At 41.8% G+C, this 14,296-nt stretch overlaps 1 protein-coding gene across 2 annotated transcripts in view; it reads left to right on the top strand.

Moving 5' to 3' along the window:
* The window catches only part of VWA8 (von Willebrand factor A domain containing 8), a 348,614-nt gene that overhangs the window by 37,604 nt on the left and 296,714 nt on the right, over nucleotides 1–14,296 (top strand). For both annotated transcript variants that reach the window (XM_075591071.1, XM_075591073.1), the window contains exons 5-7: nucleotides 4,014–4,181; nucleotides 13,677–13,841; nucleotides 14,105–14,154. In XM_075591071.1, the coding sequence (XP_075447186.1) occupies nucleotides 4,014–4,181; nucleotides 13,677–13,841; nucleotides 14,105–14,154 (383 nt within the window). The remainder of the gene's footprint in view (nucleotides 1–4,013; nucleotides 4,182–13,676; nucleotides 13,842–14,104; nucleotides 14,155–14,296) is intronic.

The following is a 14,296-nucleotide window of genomic DNA, read 5'->3' as shown; positions in this document are numbered from 1 at the left end:
CTGCTTCACAGGGCAGGGCTGCGGTGTTAGGTTTCTTCCCCGCAGGCTCCAGAGCCTCAGTGACTGCTACAGCACAGGACAGCACGGACTGCTTTAGATAGGGTCTGATCCAATTCTTGATTTTGGACATTGATGTCTCTTTCCCGCTTTTTGATAAATTAAACTTACTTAGATTTGTGTAGCACCACTCAGGAGATTAATTTCTTTAAAATTCTACGGGCATTAGAGATATTTGATGGATGGAGTGAAGGAAGGAGAGAAAACATATACGCCGGGCCAAGTACCGCTTCTCTTTAAAAGTAGATTTACTCGTGGTATCTTCTATTGAAATCCTGATCCTAAGTGCTATCTGTCAAAGAGCCAAAGCTGTTATTTGATCCTTATACTGAACTGAATGGTGAAATGTCTCCTGTGTTCACCAGCTTTTCAAGCCACATACAGTATTTTTCCTTATTTCTGTATAGTACTCACAATGCACATTTCTGGCTCTGTTTCTCTTATAACACCTTTTATCCCCATTTGTCCAGGTTCTACTTGACATGCATACTAAGAGGCAATCCATTTCCATAGGAGTCATTTTAGTTGGGACTTCTTATTGACATCCCATTATTGCCATTACACATAACCTAGTGGAAACAAGCCAAGAGAAGATGTCCATTGATACAATCTTTATTTGAAGACTAAATCCAATTGGAGTAGAAAGGCAGGAGCAGATCAGATTATAATAGAACAAACTGGAAAAAAACCTTAAATGCTTGTTAATGCAAGAAGCCTGACAGATAAAATGGGGGAGCTTGAATTAATAGCTTCAAGGGAGCAGTATGATATCATATCATAGGCATTAGTGAAACATGGTGGGAGGAAACTCATGACTGGACCGTTTATTTACAGGGTTATTCCCTTTTTTGGAAGGATCGAGCAAATTGTGTTTGTAGTGTATGTTTATATGTTAAACCGGATCTAAAACCTATTATAAGGGAAGAAGTTAATGAAGGGAATGATGAAAATGTAGAGACCTTATGGTCTCTACATGACCCAAATTAAGGAACGAAGCAGGAGAAAGGCATTATTAGATTTGGTGATATCAAAAAATGTAGAAGTAATAACAAATATTCAAGTCCGGGAACATTTTGGAAACAGTGATCATAACCTGGTCTGATTTGAAACAAATGATCACAAACCATTTTACATGGGTTCAACAAAGACGTCACATTTAACAAATGCTTCACATTTTAGAAAGGCAGATTTTTAATAAACTGAGTAGCAATCTTCAAGGATTAAATTGGGATGATGTTTTTGCAGGGAAAAATATGGAAGATAAATGAGCAGTCTTTAAAACATTGTTATAAAAGCACACTTATCAGTGTATACCCTTGGGTAATGAATATAAAATAAATAAGTATAAATCAATGTGGCCAATTAAACAGGTAGGGGAGGAAATGGAAAAGAAGAGGCAGGCATTTAGATTCTTAAAGTCAGAAGGGACGGAGGCATCGTATCAGAAGTATAAGGAATGTTGTTAGGGCAATCAAATTAGCAAAAATGGAAAAGGAAAAAACGATTGCAATAGAAAGTAAAATCAACCCTAAAAAGTTATTTTAGTACCTTTAATAACAAAAGATTAGAACATAAAATATAGGACCTTTTCAGTGTGAGATGGGCAGGTAAATTATTGGAGATAAGAAAAAAGCAGAGGTATTAAACAAATTGTTTGTCTATGTATTTACCAGGGAGGGATCAATTTAAAAAATAGTGTGGCAGGAAGAAGCCAAAACCTCTATATTAATGAACAATTGATTAACTGAGGAAGAAGTGCATAGGTGGCTTGATAAAATTAAAGTAAATATGGCACTTGGCCCGATGGCATACATCCAAGAGTTCTTAAGGAGTTAAGTTCAGTAATAGCCAAACTATTACATTTAATATTCAAAGATTACAATTCCGCATGCTCAGTACCACAAGATTGGCGTAAAACAGATGTGGCGCCTATATTTAAAAAGGGAGCTAAATCACAACTGGTGAATTACTGACCTGTAAGCCTGACTTCAATAGTGGGGAAACTACTTGAAGGTTTAGAACGGGATAATATTCAGGAATACTTAATGGAAAACAAAATTATTAGTAATAGTCAACATAGATTTATGAAGGATAGATCGTGCCAAACTAACCTTAATAGTTTCTTTGAGGAGTTAAGTAGAAATTTTGACACAAGGTTAGTGTACAAAATAAAGCAAATGGGACTCTGCAAACATATTTGAATCTGGATTGAAAACTGGTCGAAGGATAGACAACAGAGAGTTGTCATAAATTGAACTTTTAAGGTTGGGCTTAAGTTGTGAGTGGCGTAGCTCAAGGATCGGTACTGGGACCCATGTTTGCTGATGACACTAAATTGTGTAAGATGGTAAAATCAGAGCAAGATGTAATTTTGCTCTAGAAGGTTTTGGATAGACTGGAAACTTGAGCAGGTAAATGGCAGATGAGGTTTAATACATTAGGTGAATCCTTGATGGAGAAGAGGTGAATCCTTGATGGAGAAGGATTTAGAAGTGCCTGTAGACAGCAGGCTTATTAATAGTGCCCAATGTCATGCAGTAGCAGCAAAGGCAAATAAGATCTGATCTTGCCTTAAACGGGGAATGGATGTATGGAAAGTAAGCATAATTATACCCCTCTATAAAGCATTGAATATGGAGTACAGTTTTGGTACCACTCCAAAAAAAAGACATTATGGAACTAGAAAAAGTGCAGAGAAGAGCCACCAAATTAATAAATGGGATGAAAATATCTAAATTATAAGGAGAGGCTAGCTAAATTAGATTTATTTACATTAGAAAAGAAGCATCTAAGAGGGGATATGATAACTATATACAAATATATTCAGGGACAATACAAGGAGCTTTTAAATATTCATCCCAAGGGCAGTACAAATGACAATGGGCATCCCTTAAGGTTGGAGAAAGGGAGATTTCACCAGCAACAAATTAAAGGGTTCTTTACAATAAGGGCAGTTAAAATGTGGAATTCATTACCCATGGAGACACTACTGGCAGATACAATCTTCCAAAAAAAAAAAAAAAAAAGCTGGGAATCTTTTTAGAAAGGAAAAGGTATACAGGGATATACCAAATAAGTATACATGGGAAGAATGTTGATTCAGTGAGAAATCTGGTTGCCATTATTTGGAAGGAATTTATTTTTCCCCTTTGGAGACATTATTAGATGATGTTTCATTGGGGTTACAGGCATACCCCGCTTTAAGTACACTCACTTTAAGTGCACTCGCGAGTAAGTACATATCGCCCAATAGGCAAACGGCAGCTCACACATGCGCCTGTCATCACGTCCTGAACAGCAATACCGGCTCCCTACCTGTACCAAAGCTGTGCGCAAGCGGGGAGACTATAGAGCCTGTTACAAATGCGTTATTTACATCAGTTATGCACGTATATAACGATTGCAGTACAGTACATGCATCGATAAGTGGGAAAAGGTAGTGCTTCACTTTAAGTACATTTTCGTTTTACATACATGCTCCGGTCCCATTGCGTACGTTAATGCGGGGTATGCCTGTATTTTGTTTGCCTTCCTCTGGATCAAAATACTGTAAGTACAAATCTAGAATAAGTATCAGTTGTCTAAATGTAGCATAGGTTGAACTTGATGTGTTTTTTCATCCTTTGATATGTCTTCAGTATACACAATATCCACGTTGTTGTTTTTTGTATGATTTACTTCGTTTAAATGTTTAAGTAAAAAGTAGAGAATAAATTAAAACTAACAAAAAACATAATTTCTACAGGTTGCCAAAGTGTTATGTTATCATCATTGTGGTTAGCAAAGAAAAGATCCCTTATAAGATTCTTCATGACGCAAAGCTGTCTTCCCTTTGTTCGGGAAGGGTTTGGCTCCATTCACATGAAAGGAAAAATGACTTCACAATATGTTGAATAGTGGCCCGAGTGTGTTTACTTGTGTTTAAACATTTGTTTAATGTTTGTGTTTTCATGAAGTGTGCGGTTCGGGCAGCTACAGAAGGAAGAATCTTGGTTCTGGAAGGTTTGGAGAAAGCAGAAAGGAACGTCTTGCCAGTGTTGAATAATTTGCTAGAGAACAGAGAGATGCAGCTGGAGGATGGGCGATTCCTTATGTCGGCAGAACGCTATGATAAACTGCTCCAGGTAATACCAGCTGTCAATTCATTGGAAGCATGTATGTTACAAATATAATACTTTGTAAAGGGGGAAAAAAGCATTTTGAAAAACAGATTTTGGGACAGATACGTAATCATGTTTTATAATGCTGTAATGTATATAACAAGGTGCTGTAAATGTTTTTCATACAATGGCTCACATATACACACATATTTACTAAGCAATTGTCTGCCATCAGACAACTTCCTCCAGTGTAAGGCTGGGGCCATGGTGCCTTCGCCCGTGCGGAGGGTGGTCAGTGACAGGCGCTTACCTGGCCATGATCGATGGGGCGTGCCTGGTGGCGTGCTGAGGGGCGTCGCGGAGCTGGTTCGCCATCATTAGGCGAACTGCTCACATGACTGGCCTGTCGCTCCATGAAATCAGTTTGAACTGATTTCTTGCGCAACCCGTGCCCCCTCCCGCTTCCGTGCGCACACACGCCACATGGACGCGAACACTGCCTTAAGTCAGTCTGTTCGCTCAGCATGCGGACGCGTCCGCACGGTCTGCTGTACCATGGCTCCAGCCTTAGACATTGCAGCCCATTGACTTGAATGTTCTGTCAGGCGTCTTCTAGGGTGAAATTTCTTTGCAAACTTGAATCCGCCTTGGACCGGCTGTGTTCTTTGGTCCGCAGATTAATCCCAAAAAGTCCAACCCGCCATTTTGTATTTTTTTTTTTTGAAGAAAGATTTCCATACCAACTATTTAGAGTTGATAAGCCTAAGCCTCCAATTTAATAACTGGAACGGTGTACAACCCAACAGGACTAGAACCCACAACCACTGCTTTTCTAGGCTACATCTCTAGCAGTGTGACCAAAACCCGCTGATAGCTAGCAGTGCACCACTGTCTTCTACTAGCACACCTCCAATGGATATCTATTTTGTTGATTGTAACCTTGAAAGGACTTCAAGCACAAAGAAATAATATGTACTGAGGGATATGAGTTACTGAGGACACGTGAGATTAAATGAAACACAGGTTTTCTGACACGCACAAATAAAACCGAGGTGAAGCACAGCAAATAAAGCTGATGCAGAGAGCAAGTAATAGAACAAAATGACCTGGTGTCTTGAGTTAGTACTTCTAATATTATAAAGGATAAAGACATTGGACCATATTTACTAAGACGTTTTCTGCCATAATGTACCTTCGGTGTCTGAATACATTATAGACTATTCAAATAAATAGACTGTAAGTTGTGTCCCATGCCAGAAGTTTCCTCATGGCAGAAAACTGCTTATTAGATATGCTTCTCTATCCCAGTGGAGGATAAAGGGCTTTGTACAGGTATGCGCACCCAATGAGAAGTAGAGCTCAAAACAAGATATACTGTGACAGTGGTGCTAGCCATCGGCTGGTTTATCTCACACAGATGGGCATACACAGTCTTAGCAAGCTCAAGACCCAACTCTGGCAGATGGCACAGAGAATATTTTTGTCCCTGTTCTGTTATACTGTAGCCACCTTTGTGCATATCCATCATGTAGCACCAAAATGAGTGTTACACTATCCCTGGATTCCTTTAAAAGCAGACTACTTCTACTTCCTGGTTGCCAGTTTAATGTTCCTTGTCAAGCACAACTGAGATACCTGTGAGATGTACTAATAGCTAGATTGGGTACATTAGTGAGCATCTCTAAAGGTTGATGTCACAGTGATGCTACCTATCAGCTGATTTAGTTCACATTGCTAGAGCTGTGGCCTAGAAAAGCAGTGTTTGTGGGTTCTAATCCTGTCAGCCTTACGCTTATCAACGCTATATCGTTTGTATCTAAATCCTTACAGGAAGTGTGGGATGGGACTCATTTAAATATACTTTGCATAGCCATTAGCATATCTCCCAGCCGGGTACCTCAGTTGTGCTCCTTTTTCAGCACAGGCATGTCTCTCTCCCTCTCTCACTCCTTCTCATTAAGCCGAGTTAAGGTATTTTTCTATAAGCTCCTGTGAGTGCCTCTTTTTTAAAACTGTTTCTACATTTATACTTGCAGTCGCACCTGGGCAAGTTAATCTAGATCATGTGAGTGCTGCTATTGATGGGGATATCTCACTAAAACCATAAACAAAGTTTAACACTGTTATCTACATCTTATTTTAGAACTGTGTTACTATTTTAGATACTTGGCAATTTTGCACTCAACTGTACCTAGAAGAAATGCTTCAGTGAAAAACACAAGAACACAGTGAAAATCACACTTAAAAATATCCAGGATTTCAATTTCCATTTTACATCCTAAAATACTTTATCACACAGGCTGTGGCAGGTCGACACGTACGTATATATGTCAGCCGTAGTCATTTCAGCATAGTGTGAATACCGTAAATGACTCTTGACTACCATGAATAAGAATAATGCAAAGGATCACTTTAGAAAGCACTAAAAGGATTGTTAACACGATGTCTAAAATTGGGATAAGGAGTTATAGCAACTTAACCAGGTTAGTTTCAACGCTGCTGTTTTAGCTTCATTGGGTTCCCAGATGCTTCCCCCAAAAGCCATTTGCAAAGCACCTTAATGCTCTAGGTGCCCCTTGATAGAGCTACTGCATCATGGGGTCTGTCACTCCAAGGGCCCCATGATGTAGTAGCTACATCATACGCCATTTGCTTGTTTTCTAGGGAGATTGAGTTCTGTGCTCCTGTGGCGTGCTGAGTGCACTCTGGCCGGCTGTGGAATGGAAGAGTAAGGACCCCTCTTCCATTCCAGTGACGCCGGGATCACATGATTGCTCCCAAACAGCCGTCACGTGATTGGGAAGCTCCAAAGGGACTGGAGCAACCAGCATGCAAAGGATTAATATCGAGGCCTACAGCTGAGGTCAAATGTGCCACCCTTCCGTGTGTGGTATACTATTGTGTGTTGCGTTGTATACCTGTGATCCATAATACTGAATCACCTGGAGATAGATGGGCCTCCCAGTCTTCTGACACTTTGGTGTTTATTGGCCTTTACTATTTGTCAATTGAAAATATGTATTTGAGTTGAATCCGCCACCACCCGCTGTACCGCTGTTTTAATATTTCACATGGATGAACTACTGCTATCTAAGATGCTCTGATAGATATAATTATTTTACATGTTGACCCAAGTTACAGTAACTGGTGCAGTTTTAGTGTTCCAATAACAAATTTGAGCTTGTTATTTCCTACTCCATTTTGGTGTGTGGTTGAGCTGTACTGCCTATTTATTTCTCTTGGTTTCCAAACTTAATGATAGAGGAGAGCACCTTGATAGAGGATGATCAAAGTTACGTATCTACGTATGACTCCTTGGTGCAAGACTGAATAGAGCAACTCAAGGCACAGGCCCGCATAGGACCAACTTGAACCAATGACAATGAGGTATCTATTAGGTTTACAACTAGGTGACTGATGCAGTTAAAAAAATAAGATTTACCTCCAGATCAGGGCGTTCTATCAAAAAGTTCAGCCAAAATCTCCTATGACAAATTTCGAAAAGCTCTGTCGATCAGGGACATCCACGGTGAGACTTACATCGCAGATGTATAAAGAAGTGACCGGTTCTAGCACGACAGTAAAGGGCAAAACCAGATATATGACTCAATGGGAAACAGACCTAGGAGAGGAGTTGGAGGTAGAGGACTGGACAAAGATAGTGACGGCGACCTCCAAAAGCTCAATGTGCACAACCTTAAGGGAGAACGCATATAAGGTAATGATGCGCTGGTACCATACTCCCACAAAATTAGCTAAATTCCTGCCCAGTTACTCCCCATTGTGTCCAAGACAATGTGGACAGCAGGCAGACCTGTTACACATGCTGTGGTCCTGCCCCAAAATCGTCCCAGTCTGGGACTCAATTAAAGACTGGTTGAACATAATTACAGGTAAACCCGTCCCATTAGACCCATGGCTGTTCCTCCTGAACAGGCCAGCAACCGGGTTTACTAAAGGAGAAAATAAGTTGATAGCTCACTTTGCTATGGCGATGAGGGGGGAGACCGCAGCACGCTGGAAACAAAACATAATTCCCTCAATCCCAAACATTAGACATAGAATTTGGACGGTATGCCAGATGGAAATGTTGACAAGCTTGGTCAATGACACTGGCGAAAATTTTGAAAAAGTCTGGGCACCATGGTTAGCCCAGAAAGAAATCCAGGGAGTGGAGAGGACCTCAATTTGGCTTTAATAGGGGCAAATGCATTCTCCCATGAGGGAGTGCCTACATCACACTTAGACATACGCATCCCTCACCCTCCGTCCCCCCGCCCCCTCCTCCCCACTTCAAAACCCCGCTTGCCCCGGGAGGGACCTATAAGAAAATGAGAGAGACAAACTAGTTAAGAGTTAGAGGTCCTACGGGGTACGCACAAAGTCCTCAGACGCAGAGAACCAGCATGAGGGAGGCAGAGGCGGAATCATGGAAGGAGACCCCCCCAACTCCCACCCTCCCCCCCCCCTTTTCTCTTTTCTTCTTCCCTTCTCTTTGTCTGTCTCCCCCCCTCCGACTCCTAGCCGGAGATCCCCCCCAGTCTGTCTGTCTGTCTACCCCGTATGTCCAAAACCGTCCACCCAATTACAAGGTTGATTGACACATGCAGTAAGCTGATACTGTTCGACGACAAGAGCTTTTTCACTGTATGTATATTATGTACTGAACAAAATAAAAATATAAGTTGAAAAAAAAAAAAAAAATAAGATCATTGTAAGTATTTGTGAATCTTTATCCTGGCAATGCTTGTAAATATTGTTCCTTGACGTTTATGACGGATTTTATATCGGCCTTCCTTTTTACCCATTACGGCAGGCATAAGCTTATAGGGATCCATGTTAAAATGGACAAGAAGCAAAAATGTGATACTGTGACGTTATTTCCCAGAATCCTTAGCTGCAGTGGAACCATTGTATGCTAAGAAATAATGGGGAAAATCAGGGTTGCAGTCCTGTCAGAGATATGTGAATGTGCTCACAAGTGGTATTTTTTCTTTTTACCTATTTTTATTCCTACTCCTTAGTCCTAGTTTATTCCAATTACCTTATCATTGTAATCGAGAAAATGACTCTTATTATTAGGCTGGACCAAACAAGCTTAACAACCTCTTCCCCAATTCAGAGCCCTGCAGGAAATGGAAATCAAGAACATTTTTCAGACATCCAAAGATAATGAAACCATATTTATACAGTACTATACTTCTTTGATTAAAATCTTTGTTTTAACCTCTTTAGCTATTAATGTTATTAGTTCCCTCTAAATCAGATTGCACCTGTACAGTGTTTGAAACTGCAAATGACGTCTAGTTTTGGGGAAAAAATAGGAAAGGTTTTAGTTGATATAACCATCTTGAGCATAAGTATAATTCTGCAATACCGGATAAACTACTGCTGCTAATACATAAGTAAATATCTTCAATTTCTCTTTCAAGCAACACTAAAAATAGATTCTCATCTTTGCTACTGAACATTCGTATTCATTTATATCAGCAACATCAGATTCAATAAAAAAAATTAAAAAAAATAAATAAGCAATTATAACTTAATGTGAAAGGACAAACGACTTTGACTTTTAACTTTGTTACAATCAAAGGACGTAGAGAGAAATTAGTTTTCAGTGAGTTGCCCTGAACACATTGAAATGACGCAGAGCATCACTTGCATCTCGCTAATTAGAAAGTATGTACCCATTATCCTCGTAATGCATCTCCCAATACATTTACCTACTACCACCTGTATATATCTAACTAGTTTAGCACGTTAATATGGAAACCAGAGATAAAGGTATTTATTATTGTATTCAAAAAATTGTATTTGAACATACATTGGTGATTTAATGGATAACTAGGTTTTAAATCTGAAGAAGAATATAAATGATGTTTCCCTGTATATGAATTAACCCTTTGAGCAGTGTCTTGGGGCCTCCTCTGGCAACAAAGTGGTTAGGTTATTCGAGGCACAGTGACCCATTGCAAGTGAAAGAGAGCACCCCCCCCCCCCAAACCGATGTCCATCAACATGTAGGATACATATAGGAAAGGGGTCATTTCAAATGAATAGTAACATTTATTTTCACAAATCCTTTGAAGTCATTTTTATTAGTTGTCCAAAACAGCCACGATAAGAATGAGAAAACTGTACAGTAAATACATATTTAATCACATCCTTAATCCTACAAAGCAGCAGAAATGCAGTTAAATGTTGGATCACGTTATGCATGTATATGTCCTTTTTGTTAGGTTACTGGTTATCATCTGAAAGTTGTTTTCAGATTTAAACTAGTCATAGCTACTGGGTGTGGTACCTGACAGTACTGGGTTTGAGGAATGCGTAAAAGCTGACATGCTATGTTTCTGCCGTGTCGGTATTACAGCAGCAATCCCCCCAAATTTCAATATTGCTTTTTTAATGTTGTTCTGGAACAGGAACGGGTGGGCTCTCCAGAGCTGAACTACGCGATTTATTTATTTTTTTAGCTCTGGGGACACCGTGGTTCCCAAGATACTTACCGGTTGATTGGCTGGTGTTACTTCATGGACATTTAAACGGTAGTCCAACATGAAGCCGCAAAGTCCCCCTGTCCTCCCCTATGGTGGCATGGGTTCTATTGCACCACGGGAACTCAAAATTTCGTGTCCGTTCTGATCTTTCTAAAGGGGAAGAGAACACAGACAACTAAACTGGTAATTATCTCGAGAACCGGGGTGACGCTTGAGCTAAAACTAGCCCCTTCTCCTCTATGTAGCGCACTTTCCCCCACCCCCTTGGAGAATGTGTGGCTACGGTGTGTGTGGTGCAATACCTGTGGCTCACAGGAGGTCTGAGCCTCTGCTGCAGGGAGCCTGGGGTGTAACCTGGTACGGTGTTCTTCAGCGCCTCCACCTGTAACGGATTCTACTGTGTGGAATTACCCGTTACAGGATCTATATACATATACTATACAATAACCACAAACACAGAGTAAAACATAAAATAACAGCTTTACTATAGAACGATATTATGGCTACTGGTTACAGCCTACCCACCAGGCCTCGCACGGCCGTAACCACCCACCCACCCAGTGTCCCACACACTTGTTCACAGTCCCCACAGTACCTGACGGGGCCCTCGGGCACCCAACCTCTAGTGTCCACAAGGATATAACCACACACTTATATGTGGTCGGCGCTGCCACTATAGTGTATGATGGTGCATTTGCGCGTGGGGTACCTGCCGGTTGCGCTGTGTCCTGTAATGGGGTACATGGACCCAACGATGATCCGCGACTTCTGTGCTTCCGCATGGGGTGGTCTCCGCGTGGGATTTCCACCTCAAGGATAGTATCTTCCGTGGGGTGGCCTGGTCCCAGACCAACAAGAGCCAGGATGCCATTGTGTCCTGCTGTGTCCCTCACTACAACCTACAGGGGCAGTGTCCCTATCTAAGGGCCTGTCCCTGCAGCAACCACAATCTAGTGGGTCTCAGGGCCTACCTGGGGACTAAGACGTCAAGCTAGGCCTAGTCCAAAGAAGCACAGCTCCCTGGACTTTACCTCTCAGCTTCAGCTCCCTCCGTAGACTGGCGTGGCAGCAACTACGCGAAAAGTATTTATTTTCCCCTTGCAGGGGAAGCTGCAGCCCTATTGGCTGATTCGCGCCATGTGTTCCTCGCCCCTATGCATTATGGGGCTTGTAGTTCCCCACGGAGCCTACTCTAGCCATTTCGCCTCGCACACCTGTACTGCGCATGCGCGAGATGCCGCGCATGTGCAACGCAACCCAAGATGGCGACGCCCTGCTCTGATGCTTCCGGCATCTGCTGCACACTCTGCACGTTCCCCCGCTGTAGCGGAGGTAAGCGGGGGACCCTGCTATATCTATAAATCCTGTCAGTTACAAAAGAAAAAGGTGAGATTGCCGCTTTAAATAAGCCCATTTGTGAATGCTAGAGTAGTGGTGTTTCCCCCACCCTCTGGGAAATTTTCCCTGCTACCAGGTGTGCAGTGCTGGTACCTGCTGGCTTACAGGATACTGAGGGGTCCGCCGGTGGTAGTGGGGACATCAGGACAGGCTTCTGGGGTATTAGCTGGTTCATTCTCCCTCCATCTCTTGCAGGCTCCAGGAAAGTGAAGGCAATCCCTGCAGGAGAACTCTCTCTACTCCCCAGGATAGATTGCACTCTCAAGGCAGGAGTATATTTTAACAGGAACACTCTTTATTCTTCCTCTGCACATACAACATACAAACAGCATCTGCATTCACAGTTCAATCGGCCTCAGGGTGGTCCCTGTACTCACACCACTGGACTAGGGCACCAACGATGGTCCTTGCTCTTCCCTGACTCCCTATTAGAGCCAGAGGTATGGTATTCACCCCCACTCCCCAAGAGGAGGGGACAGCTGATGCCAGAGCCCTGTACACCTCTGTGTGATACCAGTCTCTCTCAAGGGGAGAGACAACTCACTAAATGTAGTGTTGCAGACCCTTAAGTATTGAGGAGGAAGGTCCAAGGTCTGAGCCTCTTATTGGGCAGAACACAGGCCTTAGCCCACCTCCTCCCCTGTCACTCAAGGAAGCTGCTGCTGGTGGGGAAACCCCTGGATTGGTCCTGTCACTACCTGCACTGTTACCAGGGCTTGTGTGTCAGGGAGGGCAGATTAGTAGCCAAGCCAGACATGGCTACACTAGAAACAGTGATTTGAGGCTGCTTATGAACATTGTGGTTCAAGTATATGAGGTATATTTTCCTGCGGGTATTGCATTACGTGGGGGTCACACGTTTGGGTAATCGGTCTTACTTTTAGTATGTGTTAGAGCCTCTTGGTTGCCAGCTGGTCTCACGCTTGCTATGTTTGCAAGCACATTTCGACCACTTCAAAAAAAACCACTGGAATTCAGGCCTATTTGCAGGAGATTAAAAAATAATGACTTTAAACATTAATTGTCAGTATTCAGGGCTTACGCTGCTAGCCATGAGCAGTCTCCATGGTAACAGATTACAGAAGTGTTAGCAAAAAGTAGGCTTGCATTAATGCATTAATTTTCTCTGCTATAAAATCTCATAAATGAATTGTGACAAACGTGCGGCACGCTTCTTGATGTTCCAAAGAGAATTTACCATTAATGGGAAGGAGATTTTAACAGTTCCCGGTATGGGGAGAATGAGGAAATATGTCTAGACTTCACTGCTGAGAAATTAAAAGGGGAGTTCTATGCACTGCAGAAGTTCAATAGTAACCTATCAAGTTTATTTGCAATGAATGGGCTAATAACTGTGTTTGTTTGGATGTGAAATACAGTTTAGTCAAATGTATCTTATAATAATAATAACAACTTTATTTCACCTGTTTATCCAGGCATTTAATTAATGAACCACAACCTGTCCGGCATTTAGTAGCTACAGTACCGCCCCATCCTGCATTGTATCTTTCCTTGCGTTTGGTCTCGTTTATAACCTTACAGTAAATGTGCTCTTTGTGTAAGTGCTACTGTAGGTGCTTTGAGTTGCGTTCTATGTGTTTATTTCTGTTTGTCTTACTAGGAGCATAGTAGGAATGAGCTGGATGCATGGAAGATTGTGCGTGTCAGTGAAGATTTCCGCGTAATTGCTCTGGGGCTGCCAGTACCCAAATATTCTGGTAATCCACTAGATCCACCACTTCGCTCCAGATTTCAAGCCAGGGATATTTACTACCTTCCTTTCAAGGTGAGATATGTTGAGCATCGGGTATATTTGAAGGGGAAAGGCTTTTGTTTCATTTTCTGTATGAAATATGACACCTTACTTCATGGATGCAAGACCATGACCTTTAACGACTATTCAGTGCTTCTAGCTAGTTAATTACTATGCTTGATAAGGATTGAAGGAAGGATACCCCCCAATAGCTCGAAGCTGTTTGCTCAAATGCTGAAGAAATGAAACAGATGTACTGAAATGGTTAGTCATCGTAATGTTTTATATCCAAACAGGATCAGCTGCAGATACTGTATTCAGTGGGATCAAATGTTCCTGCAGAAAGGTAATGCTGATCTCTCTGTGTACTTGCAAAACACAGCAATGGTAGCCTTCCACTTTTGGTGGTGCAAAACACCCACACATTGAAATACAAGCTTATAGCTTACAGAATACTCTATAAGGTCTCTAGTCAATAAATTGCGAGG

Source organism: Ascaphus truei, chromosome 3 (genome assembly GCF_040206685.1).
Source record: "Ascaphus truei isolate aAscTru1 chromosome 3, aAscTru1.hap1, whole genome shotgun sequence".
In the NCBI taxonomy this organism is placed as follows: Eukaryota; Metazoa; Chordata; class Amphibia; order Anura; family Ascaphidae; genus Ascaphus; species Ascaphus truei.
The sequence above is the reverse complement of the archived record's forward strand: the minus strand, read 5'-3'. Positions and strand labels throughout refer to the sequence as shown.